The following is a 21,508-nucleotide window of genomic DNA, read 5'->3' as shown; positions in this document are numbered from 1 at the left end:
AGCAACTTGCCTAAATATTTAGTGTTCATGTTGCTAATTTTTCTGAATTCATAACACTCAAACATAGGTATAGTATAATGGAATCATATTTACTGTTATATTATTTCTTGATAGTTCTACTAAACTTTGAATTGCAATCCACTATGACAGTTTTTACCCATAAGTATTTGCCAGTTTATATATTATAGATACTTCTCTAAAATAAAACCTATATAAGACCGTTGCTTAGGAAATTGCTTTAAAGAGGACTTGCAAGAATCTACTTTCAGATTTGAATATTATGTAAAAGTTTCTTAATATTTTTCCACTCTTTTCTGAAATGTTTCATTTTAAACTAAGATTTGCCCTGAGACATTAACTACCAGAGGACAATTCATCATGCTTGAAGTATTTCCAACAGATGCTATCACAAGTTTAGTATTTACTTTACTTTTGGAAGAAGGTTTTCAAAATATTGGCTAACAGACTAACTTATTTACAAAAAGGGCATAACCAAACACATTAGTGGTTTGTTTTTAAGTCTGTCCCAAAATATGAGGGTTGTCTGAAATTAAACAACACTGCCTTGTATATGTATCACTGTTTGATTTTTTAAAATCATTTTTTACTCTCATTAGTTGCACGAATATTGTTTTGCTCCCTGGTGACTTGGCCTTTCTCAGTGTTGTCTTCTTCCCTAATTTTGTAAGATGATAAAATTTCAATGCTCTATTATCTTTTTTCATGCTACCAGGTTATTATTAAATAGAAATAAACCTTATCCAACACTTTAGTTTGTTAAAAAATTCTCTTAGCTCAGACTTTCTACCTTCCATATATCACCAAAAAAGTAAAAAAAAAAAAAAAAGTGAAAAGTCTGAATAAAGTTTGTATTATAATTTTAGCCAAATTATCACTGTCCCTGATCATGTATAACTAGAACTTGCATGGTGGTAATATGCTTAGTTCTTTTATATTAAATTATTTCTTCAATTTATTTTAATAGAAAGACTGTAAATGACATTGTGGTTTTGTAGGAGGGAGGCTAGAAGAGAGGAGAGTGCAGGGCCAATTTTTCTGTAGTATAGAAAAACTCCTTTAGGCTAGCTTAGAAAGATTACTTTCAGGGCTGAGGATGTAGCTCAGTTGGTAGAGGGCCTGCCTCCCATGCACAAGGCCCTGGGTTCAGTCCCCAGCACCACACACACAAAAAAGTATTTTTTTTTTTAAAGAAAGATTACTTTCATTCCTTTTCCTTTTTCTTTTTCTTTTTCTTTTTTTCTTTTTTTCTTTTTCTTTTTCTCTTTTCTCCCCTCCCCTCCCCTCCCCTCCCCTCCCTCCCACCCTCCCTTCCTTCCTTCCTTCCTTCCTTCTTTTCTTCCTTCCTTCCTTCCTTCCTTTTGGCAGCAGGTGGTAGAGTGAGAATTTTGGAGATGGAACTCAGGAGGGCTCACAAGCTAAGTACATGCTCTTCCACTGAGTTACACCCTCACACCCTCTATCTTTTTTTTTTCCATACTGGAGATTGAACCCAGAGGCACTTAACTACTGAGCCATATCCCCAGACCTTTTTATTTTTTATTTAGAGACAGGGTCTCACTGAGTTGCTTAGGGTCTTGCTAAGTTGTCGAGGCTGGCTTTGAACTTGTGATCTTCCTGCCTCAGCCTCCTGAGCTGTTGGGATTATAGGCATGGGCTACTGTACCCCCAAACCCCTCTTTCTTTTTAAAAAGGAAATGACCTTTAAGGTTATAGGCATCAAGAAACATTTTACCATCTTTTGGTACTGGGGATTGAACCCAGAGATGTGTTCATGAGTGTTCTACCACTGGGCTACAGTCCTGGCCCTTTTTAAGATTTTTATTTTGAGATAGGGTCTTGCTAAGTTGCTAAGGCTGGCCTTGAACTTGGAATCATCCTGCCTCAGCCTCTGGAGTCCTTGGGATTATAGGCATGTGTCACTATGCTGGGCTTTATCATTGTTTGCATTAAACAACCTCTTAGAGTTGCTTCTTGTTGCCCAGCTGATTTGGGCCCATGAAATTGTATGTGACTAGGTTGAAACTGGTGCTCTCATGTAGTTGGAAGAGTTTTCTGACACTTGACCATCCTCCACAACTTCCCTAGTGTCAAGGGTCAAGTTTTGACTATCCTCTGCAAATTTTTATTGATGGAATTATTTTCCAAATGTAATAAACTAGTAGGTAGTTGTAGGTATTTCCCTCCGTCCTCCCTCCCCCTAGCCTCCTATCACTTACAGATCTTTTTACTTTTACAGAAGGGTGGTTTTTTTGGTCATTTTTCAATTATCAGGATTATCTGTGGAAGTAATATATAATTTGCATATACAACTATGAAGTTTCTCTCTTATAACTGTTACCTCATGAGCTCTTTGGACTTTAATATGTATATTCAGGATTCCCTATCCTTCATATTAGAGTAAATGGGAGAAAAATAAGAAAATCTAAAATAGCCTACCTTCTGTTTATCAGTAGTCTTAACCATTTGTGTTCAGACTTATACTTTTTAAAATATGAGATAGCATTTATTCTAGTAGTAATATGAAAGCAAAAGCAAATGTGCTGATACTATTTCCCAAAATGTAGATGGTGGATATTAACTTGAGGTTGAAAGTAATTCTGTTAAACAGAACAAAAGGCATCACCTGTTATTTTAGTGATAGATCTGGACACAAATCATTCTTTCCATTATCTTTCTAATGGTACCAAAGGAGAAAATTCCAGTTAATACTAGTTGGTTAGTGTGATGATTACAGATATGTGGATATTTGTTGTTATGACTTCCATTGGAATATCTAGATTAAAAATACTTGAAGGATTATTCTCACAACATAATTGTATGCAAGTATTAGTGAGTGATAATGGATGGAATAAAATCTTCAGTTTTTTAGAATCATGGCATCATATGCCCAGACACTCCTGTGGTGTTGAAATGTAAGTTAGCAATATGAAATTAATGAAGGGTCTTATTTTACTAAATTACTGAATGATTAGTGTTTAGATGGTAACTAATATTCTACTACATTGTCTAAAAAAGGTTAATCCTCAACCACAAAACTGATCTTCAGACTTTTTTGGTTTATGTATTTTGTATTTTAAAGAACATCACAAAAGGTTGGGCTTGTGGCTCAGTGGTAGAGCACTTGCCTAGCATGTGTGAGGCACTGGGTCTGATTCTCAGCACGGCATATAAATAAATGAATAAAATAAAAGGTCCATCAACAACTAAAACAATTTAAAAAAAATCTATTTTTTTAAAGAGAGAGGAGAGGGAGAGAGAGAGAGAGAGAGAGAGAGAGAGAGAGAGAATGAATTTTTTTAATATTTATTTTTTAGTTTTCGGCGGACACAACATCTTTATTTGTATGTGGTGCTGAGGATCGAACCCGGGCCGCACGCATGCCAGGCGAGCGCAATACCGCTTGAGCCACATCCCCAGCCCCAAAATCATCTATTTATAAATTGAGGAAAGATGAAAATATCTTTAGTTTTTCTATTTAGACCAGGGCTGTGTTTATATGTGCATTGTTTAAAGGAAAATATTTACTTAAGTTTTGATGGAAACATAGCTAGACATCTTCAGGTATTTGGGAGGAGGGATGTCTGTCTTGGTAGATTGAATAACTTGCTGTGGTCACATGTTGTCTTTCATCTCTGAACTTGGTATTGTCTGACAGTGGGGAATCAAAGGTATAAAGAAAGATATTAAGAACAGTTTCTTATTTTTCCTTTGGTACCTGGCTTACATAGGTTACAGTGCATAGGTAATGTTAAATAGCACTTGACTTTTACAGGATTCATTTCTCATGTCACTATACTCATAAGTGTTGTCTCTTACTGCAGATTGAAATCACAGAAGACATACGTGTTCCTAAAAGGAAAAGAGGAAATCTGTAAGTATGTGTTGTTCAGAAGTTCTAGATGTGTAATTGTATCAACTTTTTGAGAAAATTAAGGGACCATACTAACTGGCATCTTGATACTTTTTACCTATGATGGTGTTTAAAATGCAATACTTGGGAAAATAAAATAGGAAAATGTTTTACCCTGTGCAACTTCTAAGATTTAAACCATTTGCCACTCACTTATAAAAGAGCAAGTAGTAACTAAATTCCAAATAAATTCTTTTTCTTTGAGTCATACCCAGAAAGAAGTCTCAGATTGGAATTTCAATTTTGACTGCTGAGTTGTACAAGCTATGTGTCTTTGGCAAGTTGCTTGCCTTCCCATTGCTTCAGTTTTCTCATCTGTAAAATTGGCTTGAGAGTAAACACAATCAGTGGTTCATTATTATTGGTGAAGTCAAATCTGTAGCAATTTATACTTGCCCCCCAAAATTAAAGCTTATCTCTAGTTAGTGGCTAAACTTAAACTAATTTAAGTTTATTTCTGATCTTCATAAATTTAAGTATTGGCAATGTCCTTCACTGAGGTCTCTACTCTAGCCCATGATATGGAGTAAAATAAATATAACAGAACACCTAAACTTAAAATCATAGTATTGGAGCCTTAGACTTTGAAAATTGCCTAGTCCAGTGGTTCCCAAATACTGATTTTTAGACAAGTGGCTATCTAATGAAAACGTTTTTACTGGTTTAAGGTGAAATGAGGAAAAGGACAGCAGATCATTAGTTTTTTAAAAAATCAAAACATTTTTCATTTAAAGGATTGCTGCTGCTTATAGGATATGTACTTCTAATTTTTGAGAGTAAACATGTTCTTTTTTATTTAATGAAATGATGGTGATAGTAAATGGTAGGACTCTTTTTTAAATGTCCATATCTGGCAAAAAATTGACAGCTCTGTATCTTTTCCTTTCACTATTTATTTTTAAAAATTTAAATTGTCTTTGATATCTTAAAATTTGAAGCCAACTTTCTCATTTTACAGATGAAGAAGTAGGCATTGAGAGGTTATTTACTTTGTTACAGGCCTTATAGCTCAATAGTTCCTGAACCAAAACCAAAACCCTATATCTGATGCTGCTTCTCTAGTATTTCTGGTCTTTTGGGAATTGCTTTCATTTTAATAGCTTATGAACGTCAAATAGAAGATATAGTAGCTTTTATGGACCAATAACAATTTTTTTTATTTCTGAGCACAAACAAATTAAAAAGATTTAATGTTCTTATATATCTAAGCATTGGCAAAACATCTGACCAATTGTGTTTAAGAATTTACAGATAGTATCCTGGAGCACTTTGAAGAATTCTCTTCAATTATCATAGCTTTGTCTCAGCTCCCCCAAAATATGTTTCAAAATAGAAATCAATAATTCCCTTATCAGGTAAACAAATGAATATAAAGAGAGAGAACAGCATGGAATGCATTCTTGCTCCTAACATGGAGACATTAACTTTAGAAGTAATTTTCCATGGCTTCTTATTTGAGAATTCTTTAATTTCTGCAATGTCAGACGTACCCTTAATGAAATGTTAAGAATAAAAATGGCTTTTTAAAATTATCTATTGTCATTTGTATATGTGCCCTTATTTCTTTATCAGCTTCTGATATGTGAATGTTGATGTTGATGGAATGGACATACAATTTCAATCTTCAATAGACTTATCAGTTTGAGTTCTTTCATTAGTTTCACTTATAAGATATTTAATACTGTTGAGAAGAGAGAGATCTCCTTCAAAAACATGCTACAGTTTCACATTAAGATGGTTATGCAGCTGAATTGTAGTGACAGACTTGGCCATTTTATAAGAAATGGCTTAAGAATACATTGTTGTGTAACTTTTAGCAGTATAAATTACTGACTAGGAAATAACATTGGCAAATAGCCTACATATTAAACTTCCCTCTTCTCTAGAAAATGGGGAGGGCAGGTCATGGGGCCAAAAAAAAAAAAATCTAGTTGCAAAATTCTCCTTGTGACACAAAGATATTCCTGTGGGAAATACTGCTAGTTACCAGATTATTTTTGAATGTACACTTATATTTGACAGCCCTCAATTTACTTTGTTAAGAATAAAAATGGCTTTTTAAAATTATCTGTTGCCTTTTGTATATGTGCATATACAATGTACAAATTGTATATTTCAGATGATAGGAGATGGATATATAACCTGCAGATATACACTGTATATCTGTTACTTAAATAAAACACATTTATTATAAGTTAGCTCAAAAGTTAAGTTCTGTAACCTATTTCTGATTATCTTATGTTAAAATCATAAATGTGTCTGACAGAGAAAAACACCCAGGAAATTAAAAATTTTACAGATGAAATCAAAGTCACACCATGGAGTTGATGGGCAGTTTCATTTAGCAGCAAGGTGTAAAATCTTGAAATTGTCATTGTGTTATCTGGTTCCCTTCTGTAGCATTGAGCTATTCATGTTTCTCTCCAAATACCTAAGTCCCAGAACTGTTTTTTTCTCCCTTTTTCATGATGTTTAATAAAGTTAAATTATAACATCATACTTTGTCAATAGGTGCCACTTTTCAGCAAATTTTACATTCAATGTTACTTAGAGCTTGGTGGTAAATTATATACAAGTAATTACCAATGTAAGAAATCTACATATTTAAAAAATCAATTGCATCTTGATTGCTTAAGATGAGCAGTAGATTCATAATCATATACAGTGTATGTATAGTGTGTAGGCAGCGACCTTGGCTCCTAGATCTCCTCATTTCAACATGTATAGATAGGATCCAAAGTATGACAATTTATGACCTAGAAAATATATCTGATGCATGGTAGAGATACTCTTAAGGCATTATGGGAGGGAATTCATGCTAGAGCCTGAAAGAGTATCTTCAACATGGCTGCTGAGGTGCTTTCTTTACTGGGAAAAGCTGGGCAGAGACTGGCAAGATGGAGACTGCAGGAGTTAATATCACTCCAGGTGATGAAACGGGTTTGGTTAATCTTGTGAGAGATGCACCCAAAGATCAGTCAGAGTTGACATATGCTTTGAGTCAAAATAACTAGGCACGAGTGCTATGTGTTTCTAAAGGGCATCTATATATTCATCCCAGGTTTTTGTTTTGCTTTTTATCAGTTTTAAAATGTATTTATTATAATTACTATATAGTAATTATAATAAAAGGTTAAATGTGGGAAGCCATTTCTGACACGTGATTGGGTGGCTCCTGTTAAGGGTCTGAGGCGCTTTGGCTGTGTCGAAGCTTTCCTGGCCCTTAGACTAAAGAGGGGCATCTAATATATATATTTCATGTGCTAATTCATCTTGCAGACTGGCTGATAGAGATCCTGCTAGCTACTCTTAATGCCTTTAATGTCTTAAAATATTAACATTTTCTAAGTTTAAAGTATAAAGTCAATTACATTGCAATATATCTCTTTAAGGTTTGATTTCATTTAACAAATATAACCATTCTTTTTAAACCATTCTTTTTAAACATAGTATTTGAGCTTTCTCTTGTGTATTTTAAAATCATTTGGAAGTTTTTAGTAGTGTGTGAAACACAATTTTTATAAAAGCACTCCACCCCTTTACAAAAGCCTTGGTGATGCAACATCTATTTAGAAATATGACTTTTAAAAGCATAACAGGTATTCTTATTTTTTTAATCTTTTGGAACTTTTGTAATTATTTTCTGGTTTAATGCTTAGTTGATACAGCTAATTCTTTTTAGAAGGGAAAATATCTCTCTTTGGTATTTAAATTAGTCTTAAAATAATGTGGGGCTTGAAAAATGTGATTTCTTAAGTGAAATCATTGGTTTTCAAATTGATATTTTTTAACATTTTCATAAGAGGTTAATGTCAAAGCCAGGTGTATTTGTTTGTCATTGTTGTGTTTCAACTTGACAATTGCACTGATCTTTGCTTGGTTTAGTTCATTTCCTAAATCTTTTGGGAAAGTATCTTGGCATTAATTGACTTCAATATATTAGTTTTTTCACTATTAAATTGGTGTTGTGCCACATGCTTCTGGGGGAAATGATTTCTTCTTTTAAATTCAGATTTAATTACTATGTAGTGTTTATTTACTTTGTGTACTGGAGCTTAATGTATCACTAATGCTTTTTGTGTTTAACTTTTCTCAGAGTGTTTGAATTAACTGGAATGAAATACTTATCATTAAACTTGACCATAGAACAAAAAAATTATATCTGGTTTTTCGCTAAAACTTCTAGGATTCACCAAACATCTTGAGAGCTTTTTTTTTTTTTCAACCTTAACCTCTGTTATTGCCATAGGATGTAGAACAGATCAGTATTCAATATTCAAAATTGTTGCTAGGATTTCTTCATACATAAAGTTCATTCTTATCTATTTAAATTATTCTAGTATGACCAGGATCACAGGTAGTAGAATAGGAGCCCAAATCCCTACTCACTGTACTTACTTTGGAAAATTACTTAATCTCTATGAATCTGTTATAAAGTGAGGGTATTTCTTTGAAGGATTAAATGAGGTAATATATCTAAAATATATATTAGATATATCTAATATATCTAAAGGAAAGCACACTACCTCACCCATAGTAAACATTAAACAGTGGTTAAGATTATGGTTCTCATATGGCATTAAGAACTTCAACAGGAGCACTTAACTATCCCATGACTGAAGATGATGCCTTTTCCAGACAAATACATTACCTGATCTTAAGGAAGCACAACTCAGACTTCATGTTCTAACAGTGGGACAGCAGTATCACTTTTTTTGTGTATGGAAGGACAGCATACCTTTGTAAAAGGCATTAATAAAAGAGCACAGAGTGAAAATTGTGTAACCGTTGTGCTTTTTAATCCCGTCTTTTACCCTCTGCAATAGGTGGTTTTTCCAGCCTAGTATTTTCGTTTAAGCAACCAATAACATATTCAAATTTATTCTAACTGGTAGGATTGTAAGAGCATAGTATTTCCTAGAGTGTTGGCACATAAAAATGATCTTTTTATTTTTTAGTACCTTGCTTGGAATCCAGGAGCACTTAACCACTGAGCCTCATCCCCGACCCATTTTTTTAAATCATTTTTAAAATTTTGAGCCAGGGTCTCACTGAGATTTTTAGGGCCTTGCTAAAAACTGCTAAGACTGGCTTTGAACTTGAAATCCTTCTGCCTCAGTCTCTGGAGAGCCTGGGATTATAGGCATGTATTATACTACTGTACCTGGCCACAAATGATATTTTAAAATAAGGTTAACTGCATACAGATTATTGTACTTATATATGCTTTTACTTTTTAGTTTCAGAAAAATTCTATGTACCTTCTTATTCAACAAATCTATTGAACAACTAACACAATAGAGTTACTGTTTTGGTCACTGAGGATTCAGCAGCAAACTATAAACTCTCTACCTCATGGGGATTATGTTCTAATGGAGGCATAGACATTATTCATGAAAAATAAAACCTATTATATATTAGTGAAAAGTGCTAAGGAGAAAAATAAAGCAAGAAAGGAAGTGTCAGAGGTTTGGTTTTCAAAGAGGGTGACTGAAGAAGTCCCCTCTGAGAAGTTACTTGATTAAAGACAAAAAAGAAGCAAGGGAATAACCTACACAGATATCTTGGAAGAACATTTCAGGCAGAGAGAATAGAAAGTACAAAGGCAAGATCATTTTTGATATGTTCCAGGAACATCAAGGGACAAGTAGAACTGCTGTAGAATGAGCCAGGGGAAAGAGTAGTAGGAGGTGAGGTAAGAAACTTGATGCGTAGCAGAAAGATAATGTGTTTTTGTAGATCACAGTAAGAACTTTAGCTTTTGAATGAATCATTTGGCAATTCTTTGAAGATTTTTGAGCAGAGGAATGATATGATCTAATTTACATTTTAAGAAGAGCACTCAAGCTGCTGGGTTTAGAATTTATTGTAGGGGCAGAAGGTAAAAGTAGGTAGATTAAATCAGTTATTGCATTTATCCACATGAGCAATGATAATGGCTTGAACCAGGATGGCAATAATGAAGATGGTGAAAAATAGTTGAGTTAGATATTTATTAAGTAGAGCCATTAAGTTTTACTGATGTCTAGGAAGTGGTGGAATGTGTGAGAAAGAGAAGGCTAAGTATGAATCCAAGATTTTTGGTCAAAGCTACTGAAATATACTGAGACAGACAAGACTGGGAGAAATAGAATTGTGGAAGGACAATCAGTGGCTTAGTTTTGAACATGCTAAGTTTGAGGTATTTAACTGACATCTAAATGGATTCAGTAAGGAAACTTTTGGATATACAAATTTGTATTTAAGGCAGACTTCCAGGATGGAGGGGGGGAGAAATTTGGGAATCATCACCATATATATGATATTTAAAGCTACAGGACTAAATGAGATCACTGTAGGATTGAGTGGAAATAAATGAGAGAGTCAGGGAATGAGCAGGATAGCATTTAGATGTCAGGGAGATGATGAAGAAGCAAGAAAGAAAACTGAAAAGGAACACCCAGAGAAATAAGAAAACCTGAAGAATGCAGTGTCCTGGAAGCCAAACAAAAATTTCAAGTAGAAGGATCAACTGTGTTAAAGGCTACCAGTGGGTGAAGGAAGATGAGGGCTGAACTTTAATTGACCATTGAATCTAACAATACACAAGTCTTTGGCAACGTTGATCAGAAAAATTTTATGTAGTGGTAGGGGACAAAAGCCTGCATGTACTGGGTTCCAGAGAAAATCGAAGGTAACTGTAAGACACTACATAGACTGTTGCAAGGAGTCCTAAAGAGAAGAAGAACTGATATAACTGAGAGCTAGGTACAAGAGAGGGAATGGTTTTTAAGATGAAAGATAGTAGTTTGTTACTGCACTGATGGGAACAATTCAGTACAGCAGGAAATATTAATGGTGCAGGAGGGAGAAGGACAAAGGGGTAGAACAACACCACCATGACCATGTATATACAAAGGTGTCGTGCACAAGTGAAGGGGTTGCCCTCAGCTGTGAGCATACACAGTTCCTCCACAGTCACAGAAGAGTGAAGCACATGGGGCCACAGATGCGAGTAGGCTGATAATCAGGGAAGTCTGTGAAGCTTTTTAGATTATTTCCATTTTCTCTGAAAAATAGTAAGCCAGGTCAGAAACTGAGAATGAGGTTGGAAGTGGAACATTGGGGGTCTGAAGAGAGAGAATAAGGTGTGAAACCTAGAAGTGTGAACCGGTGAGTAGACTCATGCAAGTGTGGCTTCTGTGCAGCATGGAGAGTCCATTTGAAGTTGCAACCATGAACCTAAAGTGAGACATTCAGGACAGTAATGTGTTTCTTCAAATTTAGCTATGTGAGTACATTGTGTGGAGAATTGAATTGAGCCAGGTTGTGGTTTAGCTGAGTTCAGCAAAGTGAGTGAGAGAGTGACAAGAGTTGAGAGTATGTGCTGGGGACTGATTTTGATTGCCCATGCAATTTTTATGGGAGAAAACAAAGGATTCTCCCAGGAATACTACAAAGTAGGTAATATAAACAGTATTCCTGGGCTGGGGATGTGGCTCAAGCGGTAGCGCGCTCGCCTGGCATGCGTGCGGCCCGGGTTCAATCCTCAGCACCACATACCAACAAAGATGTTGTGTCCGCTGAGAACTAAAAAATAAATATTAAAAAAGAAATTCTCTCTCTCTCCTCTCTCACTCTCTCTTTAAAAAAAAATAAACAGTATTCCTACTTTACAGATGAAGCTGCTGATAAAGTTTTTAAGTGACAGGTCATATCTCATAACTTGTTCAAAGCCACACTTGAAAGCAGACATTGAGGTTAGAATTGATAACTGCCTGGCATATCAGACTTTCTCCAGAATACAATTCATCTTCCCTTAGTACACACCAGAGCATTCAATCTTGAGTTGCAAAATCATCATACACACATGTCTTTAATGTCTAGCTGCTGTGTAGTAAAGTTGATTAGGAAATCATTGTTTTCTCACAGACTTACATCATAAAAATGGATCAGCAGTTTACATGAAAAACATTAAACATTTGCCATATTACTTTCTGTTTTTCAAAAACGTCCTATGCTGTTCTTTCCCCTTTCATTTGCTCAGCTATTTATTTTCACTGTTAGAACTGTCCTTGTGTCCCAATCATTGTCCCTTGCTTTTGAAAACATAGCCATCCTTAACAATTATTACGAAAACTGTGTGTGTGTGTATTTGTATGTATGAGAGAGAGAGAGAGAGAGAGAGAGAGAGAGAGAGAGAGAAAAGAAGAAGAAGAAGAAGAAGAAGAAGAAGAAGAAGAGGAGGAGGAGGAGGAGAAAAAGATAGACACAGACCTTTCTTGATGGCTGAAATTTCTTATCCACCCCAAAGTGGATGCAATTTTCCTGCTCTTTTGAATTCCTTTAGCATTTTGTTTTTTGTTCCTTCTGCTTTTATGGAGCTTTTCATATTCTGCTCTATGGTTATTCATGAGTTAATCTCTCTGTTCCTACCATGCATTTGAACACATATTATTTGAACATATACAGGCTTTAAAGTTTGAGGGTGTATTTTACTCATGTTGTATCAACTGCTCAACACAATTCTCTTACATGCAAACTTTTTAAAAGTGAAATGAAATGTTCAAATCTTTTTTTGAAATGAATTTATCAGTAAACCAAGTGTGACTCCAGAAAACCTTTGGAAAAGAATGATTTTAAGATGATAAGCAAAACAGGGCAGAGGCCAACTGGTGTGCCTGAAAGAGCACTGGGTGTTCAGTTTGTGCTATACAATTCATTTGCTTCTCTTTAAGATTAGAGATCAGAAAATATCAGTGGTTTGAATACTCAGCTGAACAGGACGTTCTAAGGAGTCCCATCAGGGACTATTACAGCCTCCTCTACTTGAGCAGCTCTGCTTTTTGTTTTATCTATATTTGCATTTTCTCATCCATGTAAATTTTATTCAAATGGATGATCCATGACTCCCTCACCATTATCAGAAAAAAAATTAAAAACTTTGAAACTAAATGATCTCTCTGGTCTCCCCTCACCTGAATGTCCTTTGAGCATTGCCTAGTGTGTACATTTAGTATGTCTCTGTACTAAGCACTGAAGGTATGTAGAAGGTATTTCCCTTCCTCCAAGACTTAACAATGAATAATATAATAGATTAAATATATGCATCATCATGAATGACTAGAAACCATACAATGAAATTTACATCCAAATAAATTATGAGCTTTTTTTAAAAAAAATTTTAGTTGTAGTTGGACGCAATACCTTTATTTATTTGTTTTTATGTGGTGCTGAGAACTGAACCCAGGGCCTCACATGCACTAGACAAGCACTCTACCACTGAGCCACAACCCCAGCTTCCTTGAACAATGAACTTTTTTTTTTTAACAAAAAAAAAAATTTAGTTGTAACTGGACACAATAACTATTTCACTTATTTATTTTTATGTGGTGCTGAGGATCAAACCCAGGGCCTTGCACATGCTAGGTGAGCGCTCTACCACTGAGCCACAACTCTAGCCCAAATGATGAGCTTTTCAGAAATTGATTTCTACTTCTTTGTATGTCTTTGGCCCTAAGTATGACAATTTTTCATTTGAGGGTGGGTTAGTATTTAAGGAAATTTTAGATATTTGAAGACATATTTTTTGTCTTCTAATATTGTCCCTGAGAATTTATATATCCAAACAAGTATTTTTAATTTTGGTATCTTTTATATTTCCAATAAGAAGTTATGTTTTAAAGATTATGTATGTAAGTTAGCTCATTGTCTTATCTTTCAAGTTTTATTAAGGGGAATTACCAAATCTTTGTTATAAAAAAGAGGTATTGGGTTTCACAGATTTGAGGATTGCTAGTCTGTGCTGCATACTTAGGTGCCCTGTTTTATGAAAATGATAGTAATATAATGAAGTATCAGATTGAATGGTTGATAATATAGGAACCTAGAAAAAGGCAAGATTATTGTAGACTTGAGTAGTCACGGAATTTCCAATGAAAGAGAGGACTGTATCAGGGGATCTTGTGTATATGAAGGCCAGAGGCACTATGATAGACACTTGACATATCCTATCTTGAAGAAATGAATGACCAGACTTGTCAGATTGAGAAAGCAATTTCTAGGTGTTAAATGTGTAATTGAATTTAAAGTTGGAAGGTGTTTTAGTCAGCTTTTTCACTGCTGTGACTAAGTGACCCAACCAGAATAATTGTAAAGGAGGATAAGTTTATTTGAGGGCTCACGGTTTCAGAGGTCCTAGTCCATACAAGCAGGCTCCAATATTTGGGGCTCGAGGTGAGGCTGAACATCATGGAGGAAGAGAGTGGCCGAGGAAAGTGGTTTATATGATGATGGGGGTGGGGGTGGGGCAGGGAGAGAGAGAGAGAGAGAGAGAGATTCCACTCTCCTGATTCCTGTTACAAAGTATGTACCCCATAGCCACACCTCCAATGAACCACTTCCTCCAGCCACACCCCACTTACCTTCAGTTACCATTCATTTAATCCCATCAGGGATTCAATTCTCCTCCAACCTTAAATTGTCTCACACAAGAGCTTTTGGGGTACACCTCACATGCAAACCATAACATAAGAACTTTTCTGTCTAGGTCAGAAATTCTTAATTCAGGGTTGTTGTCACACAGGGTTCATGAATTGAAATCAGGGAACTTATCCCCTGGAATTGTCTATATAATTTGCAGATCCTTCTGTGGGGAACAGGATTCATAATTCTCACTGAATTCTCAAAGGGCCCATCTACTAAGAGGATAAGGCTTACTGATCAAATTTGATCCTGAACCAAGATGATTTGCTCAAGTTTACACAGCCACTTGGTGGCAGAGATGAGGTCTGAAACCCAGTGACTTCTAGTTTCATGTTCACTTCACCACACTCAGCTGAAGGACATGAACAAAGGCATAGGCAGGATTAGGTTACCATTTTGTACTAATTAATATAAAAACAACTAGCGTGCAGTCAATTGAATTAAGACTAGTAGTCTGTTTGCATAAGTTGCAGAAGGATGTGCTTCAATTTGTCTTTGAAGTGAACTAATATTTTAATTTTCATAGTTGAACTATACCTTGCCACTCACCAAAATAGCTTTTTTACCCAAAGTCTGACTCCCTGCAGGATAATATTATCCCTGAGAATGTTTCTGTCCTTCCTTTACAAAGGCATGGTTTTTCTTACCTGCATTGGTCCCCGGTTTTTTGCCTAATCAAAACAAAACTATTTTGCTTAATCTGTCATATCCTGTAATACCATAGTCTATTTAACCAACCTATACCCCATCCCCTAAAGTCTTCTTAGTCATTTTTCATCATGGGATTTCCTTATCTCAACCGCCCTCCATTCTTCCTCCATCTACAGATGCCTAACGTAAGGTCTAGCTTAAATAAATCTAATCCCTACAAATACCCTTGTAGTTACTGTTGCCCATTTTGCATTTTTTTCAACTCCTCTTACATTTACTGCACACCTCAGCACTCTGTTACATATTACCTCAGTGCTCTTCAATGGAAATGCTTCAGTGGTCACCTTGGGAGTTGGATTCCAGGAGGTCTGGAGGGAGACTCCCAGACATCTCTAATTCCTACTTTAGCCAAAGCAAATCCAGTTCATTATTAAGTATGGGCAGTTTGTATATAAGTTTTCATTCGAACAAATGGTTTAGCTGTCCCTCTTCCTCCATCCTCCAAATTTTGAATAACACTGGATCTTAGATGCTAATTGCCTCAAGTGTTAAAACACAATAGGTGAGGGACAGGATTTAATGCTGCTTCAGACTTGTACTACTACTCCCAAGCAACTGATACAATTTTGATTATAACGTGGGTACTTGGGAAATAATTTTAAAATTGTTCCCATTTTGGGAATAGGACATAGTGTTCAACATTACTTCAGAAATTTACCTTAATGAAGAACTCAGAATAATATTTCTGGGTTGTTCCTTAAGAAATTAACCTAAATTGTGCTCATCCTCTTTGGGACACAAAACCTAATCTAATCTAATTTAAAGCTGTCTTGTTCATATACACATATTTAGAGAAACCTCATTATTGGCATACCCTACTCTCCCAAATTTTGGTCAAACTTAAATATTATACTCATGTATTTGCACCAGCTTTAGTGTTACCCACCCGTTTTCGTTGACTTTTTCATTGCTGTGACCAAAAGACCTGCCAAGAACTATTTTGGAGGAGGAAACATTTATTTAGTGCTCATGGTTTCAGAGGCCTCAGTCCATACATGTCCTACTTTCATCCTCAGGGCCCAGAGAGAGGCAGAACATCATGGCAGAAGAGTGTGGTGGAGGAAAGTGGCTCAGGGCATTGTACCAAGAAGCAGAGAGAGAGAGCTCTACTCAACAAGGACAAAATATAAACCCCAAAGGCATGCCCCTAGGGACGCACCTCCTCCAGCCACAGCCTACCTGCTTACAGTTACCACTAACTTAATCAACATCAGGAAATTAATGTGCTAATTAGGTTAAGGCTCTCATAACCTACTCATTTCACCTCCAAACATTCTTGCATTTTCTTACACATGATTTTTGGGAAATACCTCAAATCTAAACCAGAACGCAATCTGACTTATAGAATGATGTGCAGAGTACCAGTACACCTAAAAACTCAGAAAACATTAAATTAAGGGGCTGGGGTTGTGGCTCAGTGGTTTAGTGCTTGCCTCGTATGCATGAGGCACTGGGTTCAATCCTCAGCACCACATAAAAATAAATAAAATAAAGTTATAAAAGTACATATTTAAAAAACATTAAATTAAGAATTTGGTGCACTGAAAAACATTTATTGTCGTTAATGACTGAAAAATGAAAACTGCCAGTCTTTCAGACCAGTTATTTCAGCTCTCTGTATTAAATCAATTATATAAACTAATAAAGACCTGAGTATTTAAATCAATTGTGCTATCAACTTGTTAATACTTTTATTTTGTTTTTGTTTTTTTCCTGCTTTCTGCCTGGTTCATTATCTTCACCTACAGGTGTACTTTTTTGTCAGCTTCCAAAGATTACTAACTTTTATCTGTATCACTAAAACTGAACTGCCTTGGCTCTACTGCTACTTTTACTGCTGCTTCCATTATTGCCTTCTTCAGCAAACTAAGGCTTTCAGAAGCCAAAGAATAACAAGAAATAAGCATCATTTTAGAAGCCTTTCCACTATGAAACTTAAACTAAATGTGCTCACCATTATTTTGCTGCCTGTCCACTTGTTAATAACAATATACAGTGCCCTTATATTTATTCCATGGTATTTTCTTACCAATGCCAAGAAGAAAAACGCTATGGCAAAGAGAATAAAAGCTAAACCTACTTCAGACAAACCTGGAAGTCCATATCGCTCTGTCACACACTTCGACTCACTAGCTGTCATAGACATCCCTGGAGCAGACACTCTGGATAAATTATTTGACCATGCTGTATCTAAGTTTGGGAAGAAGGATAGCCTTGGGACCAGGGAAATCCTAAGTGAAGAAAATGAAATGCAGCCAAATGGAAAAGTCTTCAAGAAGGTAAAGCATTTTTGTTCTTTTAATTTTTTTAAGGAACTTCATTTTTCTTTATCATAAATTGAGGGAATTTTAAATATGCCGCCATTCTGTTACAGTACTGTATAACTAAATATCAAAAGGCACTTTTCATGGCTTCTGGATATTTGCTTAAGGGCATTGTGCACTTTGAATGTTATTGTAATTACTTATTTGAATAAATATACTAATATTAGATAATGTCTCACTTTAACAGTTAATTCTCGGGAATTATAAATGGATGAACTATATCGAAGTGAACCGTAGAGTGAATAACTTTGGTAGTGGACTTACTGCATTGGGACTGAAACCAAAGAACACCATTGCCATTTTCTGTGAGACCAGGGCTGAATGGATGATTGCAGCACAGACCTGCTTTAAGTACAACTTTCCTCGTAAGTGCCCTATGTTTCTTTTGGTGTGGGGTGGGTGCTTTGCTTAAATGTGAAAATTGGTCCATAGGCTGGATATATAGCTAGCTCAGTGTTAGAGCACTTGCTTAGAATGTCTGAAGCCCTAAGTTCAATCCCAGCACAACATACACACACACACACACACACAAAAAAAAAAAAAAAAAAAAAAAAAAAAAAAACAATTGTTCTGAGATGCTCCTGTTTTCAAAGTAGGTCATCTGAACTGGTAGTGTAGCTCAGTGGTAAAGTGCTTATCTAGCATGCTTAAGGCCCTGGGTTCAGTCCTCCAGCACTACAAAACAAATAAAAGTAAAAACAACCTGCCAAAAAACTTTGAAACAAAATAAATGCTCTTTAGCCTTTCTTTCGCATGAGTTATGTCTATAAAATGGTATGTACTGTTGTGACTAAAAGATGTCCAATAACTCCTGTCAAAGATAGTAACTTGTACAAGCTAGTATGAGAATTGGCATCTTAATGGGTATAATGTGGAATTTTACTTTTCGATTGGAAATGAATTATGCCTGAAAGGTTTGGGATTTGGGGGTTTTGGTTTTGTATATACAAAATGATTAAGGCAACAACAACAAAAAAAAACATTGCTTAGGATAATTCTAGTTCATTGGTTGACTTAGATGCCTCTTATTTGACTTATTCCATTTTGCACATGAAATTGGTTTGTAACATCTTGAACTGGTATTAGAGATGTTAGATGGAAAGTAAAATTGGGTATGTTTCTGATATGTAAGCATTTGTTTTTGCCATTGTGCAAGAAATTTTTAATATTTGAGTTCAGAACAATGTCTTGCCACAAAGCAAGCACTCCGTTGTTTTTTGAGTGAAATAGAATATCCTAGGTTTAATGTAAGAATCAGAGTTTATATATCAAACAAAAATAGATAATATGAAAATGATTCCATAGGTACCCATAACCCAACTTCAATCATCAACAGTGAAAAGTGGCTATTCTTAACTATGTTGATGTTTCTGTTACCAAGAGCTGAATTTCCATATCAACTTTAGGTTTAAGTTTAGCAGATGTCCTTTGATTCCACCTAAACTTGTTTTAAGTTTATATTATCTTTGTGTAGTGGCTGCTAAGGAGTAGAACTCCTTTGCCCCCTCAGGTAAGACATAGAAGTCACTAATCAGATTAGAAATTGGACCCACTGAAAAAGCTTCTTAGAAAGAGTGAGAACATTATTAGTGGCTAATCTTCTGACATGAGATTCTCAAGCTTTATCAAGAATGGATCTGTTTGGGGGAACCATGACCAATAAAAGTATGTGGCACAAGGGAGCTCTTGCTGGGATAGCCCTGACCTGAGTTAAGAGTTTGGCCAGGACCTGATGACCTTGAACATTATAGTTGACTGATTTTTGATGAGTTATGACACTTCTAGTATTTCTGGGTTTGTTCGGGTTTAGAAAGTTAGAGTGGGTTGAGGGTAGAGTGCTTGCCTAGTATGCATGAGGCCCTGGGTTTTATCCCCAGCACTGCAAAAAAAAAAAAAAAAATATATATATATATATATATATATATATATATATATTTATTTATTCCTGGGAATTTGTAAGGATACCTTTGGGGTATTTGGGAGACTTTGAAATAAAATTAAACTACGAAATGCATTTATGTCTGTTAGTGTTCATATCATTAAGGACTGACTTAAATATTATCTTTCTAGTAAGTGTTTATTGTTTAATATTTGTTTTTTTAATTACATAGTTGTGACTTTATATGCCACACTTGGCAAAGAAGCAGTAGTTCATGGACTAAATGAATCCGAGGCTTCTTATCTGATTACTAGTGTTGAACTTCTGGAAAGCAAACTTAAGGTAAGTATGAAAGTTTCCTTTTGTAAACTTTATTTTTAATACATAAAATATCAAAATTATTTATATTCATGGGGTATCATGTGATGTTTCAAAACACATATACATTATGCAATGTTTAAATCAGTTTAAATTTACTGTTTCCTCAAACATTTCTTTATGGTGAAAACTTTCAATATACTTTTTATTTTCTAATATACTTTGTTCTAGCTTTTTGAGACACATAATGCATTATTGTTCTCTGTAGTCATCCTACTATGGAATAACACACCAGAACTTCATGCTCCTATCCAACCTCCATTGTTAAACCTCTCCCCATCCCCCCACTTTTCCCTTTTATTATCCCCAGCCTCTGGCAATTACCATTACATTCTACTCCAAGACCAATTTTTTGGAATCCACATGTGAGTGGGATCATGCATTATTTGTCTTTTTGTACCTGGCTCATTTCATTTGACATAACAGTCTCCATTCTGTCTATCCTATTGTGAAGAATAGAGTTTTCACTTTTATGGTTGCATAGCATTCCATTATGTATGTGTATCACATTTTCTGTATTCATTCATCCACTGATGGACACTTAGGTTGTTCTATTTCTTGGCTATTATAAATAATGCTGCACTGGAGATGTGGCTCAAGTGGTAGTGCGCTCGCCTGGCATGCGTGTGGCCCGGGTTCGATCCTCAGCACCACATACAAACAAAGATGTTGTGTCTGCTGAAAGCTAAAAAATAATAAATATTAAAAAAAGAAAAAGAAACCTGCTTATTTAAAAATAAATAAATAAATAATGCTGCTATGACCATGGAAGTGCAGGTGTCTCTTTACCATAATGATTTCACTTTATGTGGACATATACTCAGTAATAGATTGCCAAATAATATGGTAGTTCTGTTTGAGGAACTTCCATACTGTTTTCCATAATGGCTATACTAATTTATATTTCTATCAACAATGTACAAAGGCTCCCTTTTCTTCACATCCTTGCTAGCATGTATCTTTAGTTTTTCTGATAATAACCATTCTAATTGATATCTCATTATGACTTTGATTTTCATTTCCCTAATTATTAGTGACGTTGAGCATTTTTCATACACTTGTTGGCCATTGTATATCATCTGTTGAGAAGTGTCAATTTAGGTGTTTTGCTCGTTTTAAAATTTGGTTATTTGTTTTTGTTCTTTTGAGTTTTTGGAATTCCTTGTGTATTCTGGATATTAAGCCCTTGTCAGATACATAGTTTACATATATTTTCTTCTATCTTATAGATTGTTGTTTCACTCTGATGATTGTTTTCCTGCATGTAGATACCCATTTTTCCCCAGCACCATCTCTTTTCTTTTTTTATTAGAGCACTATAATTATACATTAGTATTTGGGTTCACTTTGACAAAATCATACATGTAAAGAATTTGTTTTTAATCCCTATCCCTCCTTTTTCTTCCTTCCTCCCTCCCCTATTCTCCTTCCTCAACTGTACTAATCTTCTTTTTACTTCTTTATTAACTTATTTTTGATTGGTACTTTTTACAAATACATAAAGGTAAAATTCTCTTTGGTATATATATATATATATATATATATATATATATATATATATATATATATATATATAATTCTCTTTTATATATATATATATATGATTCTGTTAGATTCATTCCATATTTCTTCCCCTTTCCCTTCTTTCCTCTTTCCTTCTCATTCTCCTAATTCACCGATCTTCCCTATATCCTGGCAATATCCCATCCCCTCTCCCACTGCCATCTTTCCCTTATTTTGCTCTATCTTCCACATATGAGAGAAAACATTTGACCCTTGATTTTTCTGAGTTTGGCTTATTTCACTTAGCATGATGTTTTC

General features: G+C 35.2%; 1 protein-coding gene across 4 annotated transcripts in view; it reads left to right on the top strand.

Moving 5' to 3' along the window:
• The window catches only part of ACSL4 (acyl-CoA synthetase long chain family member 4), a 96,448-nt gene that overhangs the window by 36,634 nt on the left and 38,306 nt on the right, over nucleotides 1–21,508 (top strand). For 2 of the 4 annotated variants that reach the window (XR_014020021.1, XM_081277379.1), the window contains exons 2-5: nucleotides 3,843–3,892; nucleotides 16,855–17,385; nucleotides 17,618–17,795; nucleotides 19,542–19,651. Coding sequence is in view for 3 of the 4 variants with exons in the window: in XM_081277379.1 (XP_081133505.1) it covers nucleotides 17,035–17,385; nucleotides 17,618–17,795; nucleotides 19,542–19,651 (639 nt within the window). In the remaining variant the exon portion in view is untranslated. The remainder of the gene's footprint in view (nucleotides 1–3,842; nucleotides 3,893–16,854; nucleotides 17,386–17,617; nucleotides 17,796–19,541; nucleotides 19,652–21,508) is intronic. The other 2 variants (XM_081277381.1, XM_081277380.1) reach the window with 2 other exon arrangements.

The sequence above is a fragment of the Spermophilus citellus genome (genome assembly GCF_964194105.1).
Source record: "Spermophilus citellus genome assembly, chromosome: X".
NCBI classification, from domain to species: Eukaryota; Metazoa; Chordata; class Mammalia; order Rodentia; family Sciuridae; genus Spermophilus; species Spermophilus citellus.
The sequence above is the reverse complement of the archived record's forward strand: the minus strand, read 5'-3'. Positions and strand labels throughout refer to the sequence as shown.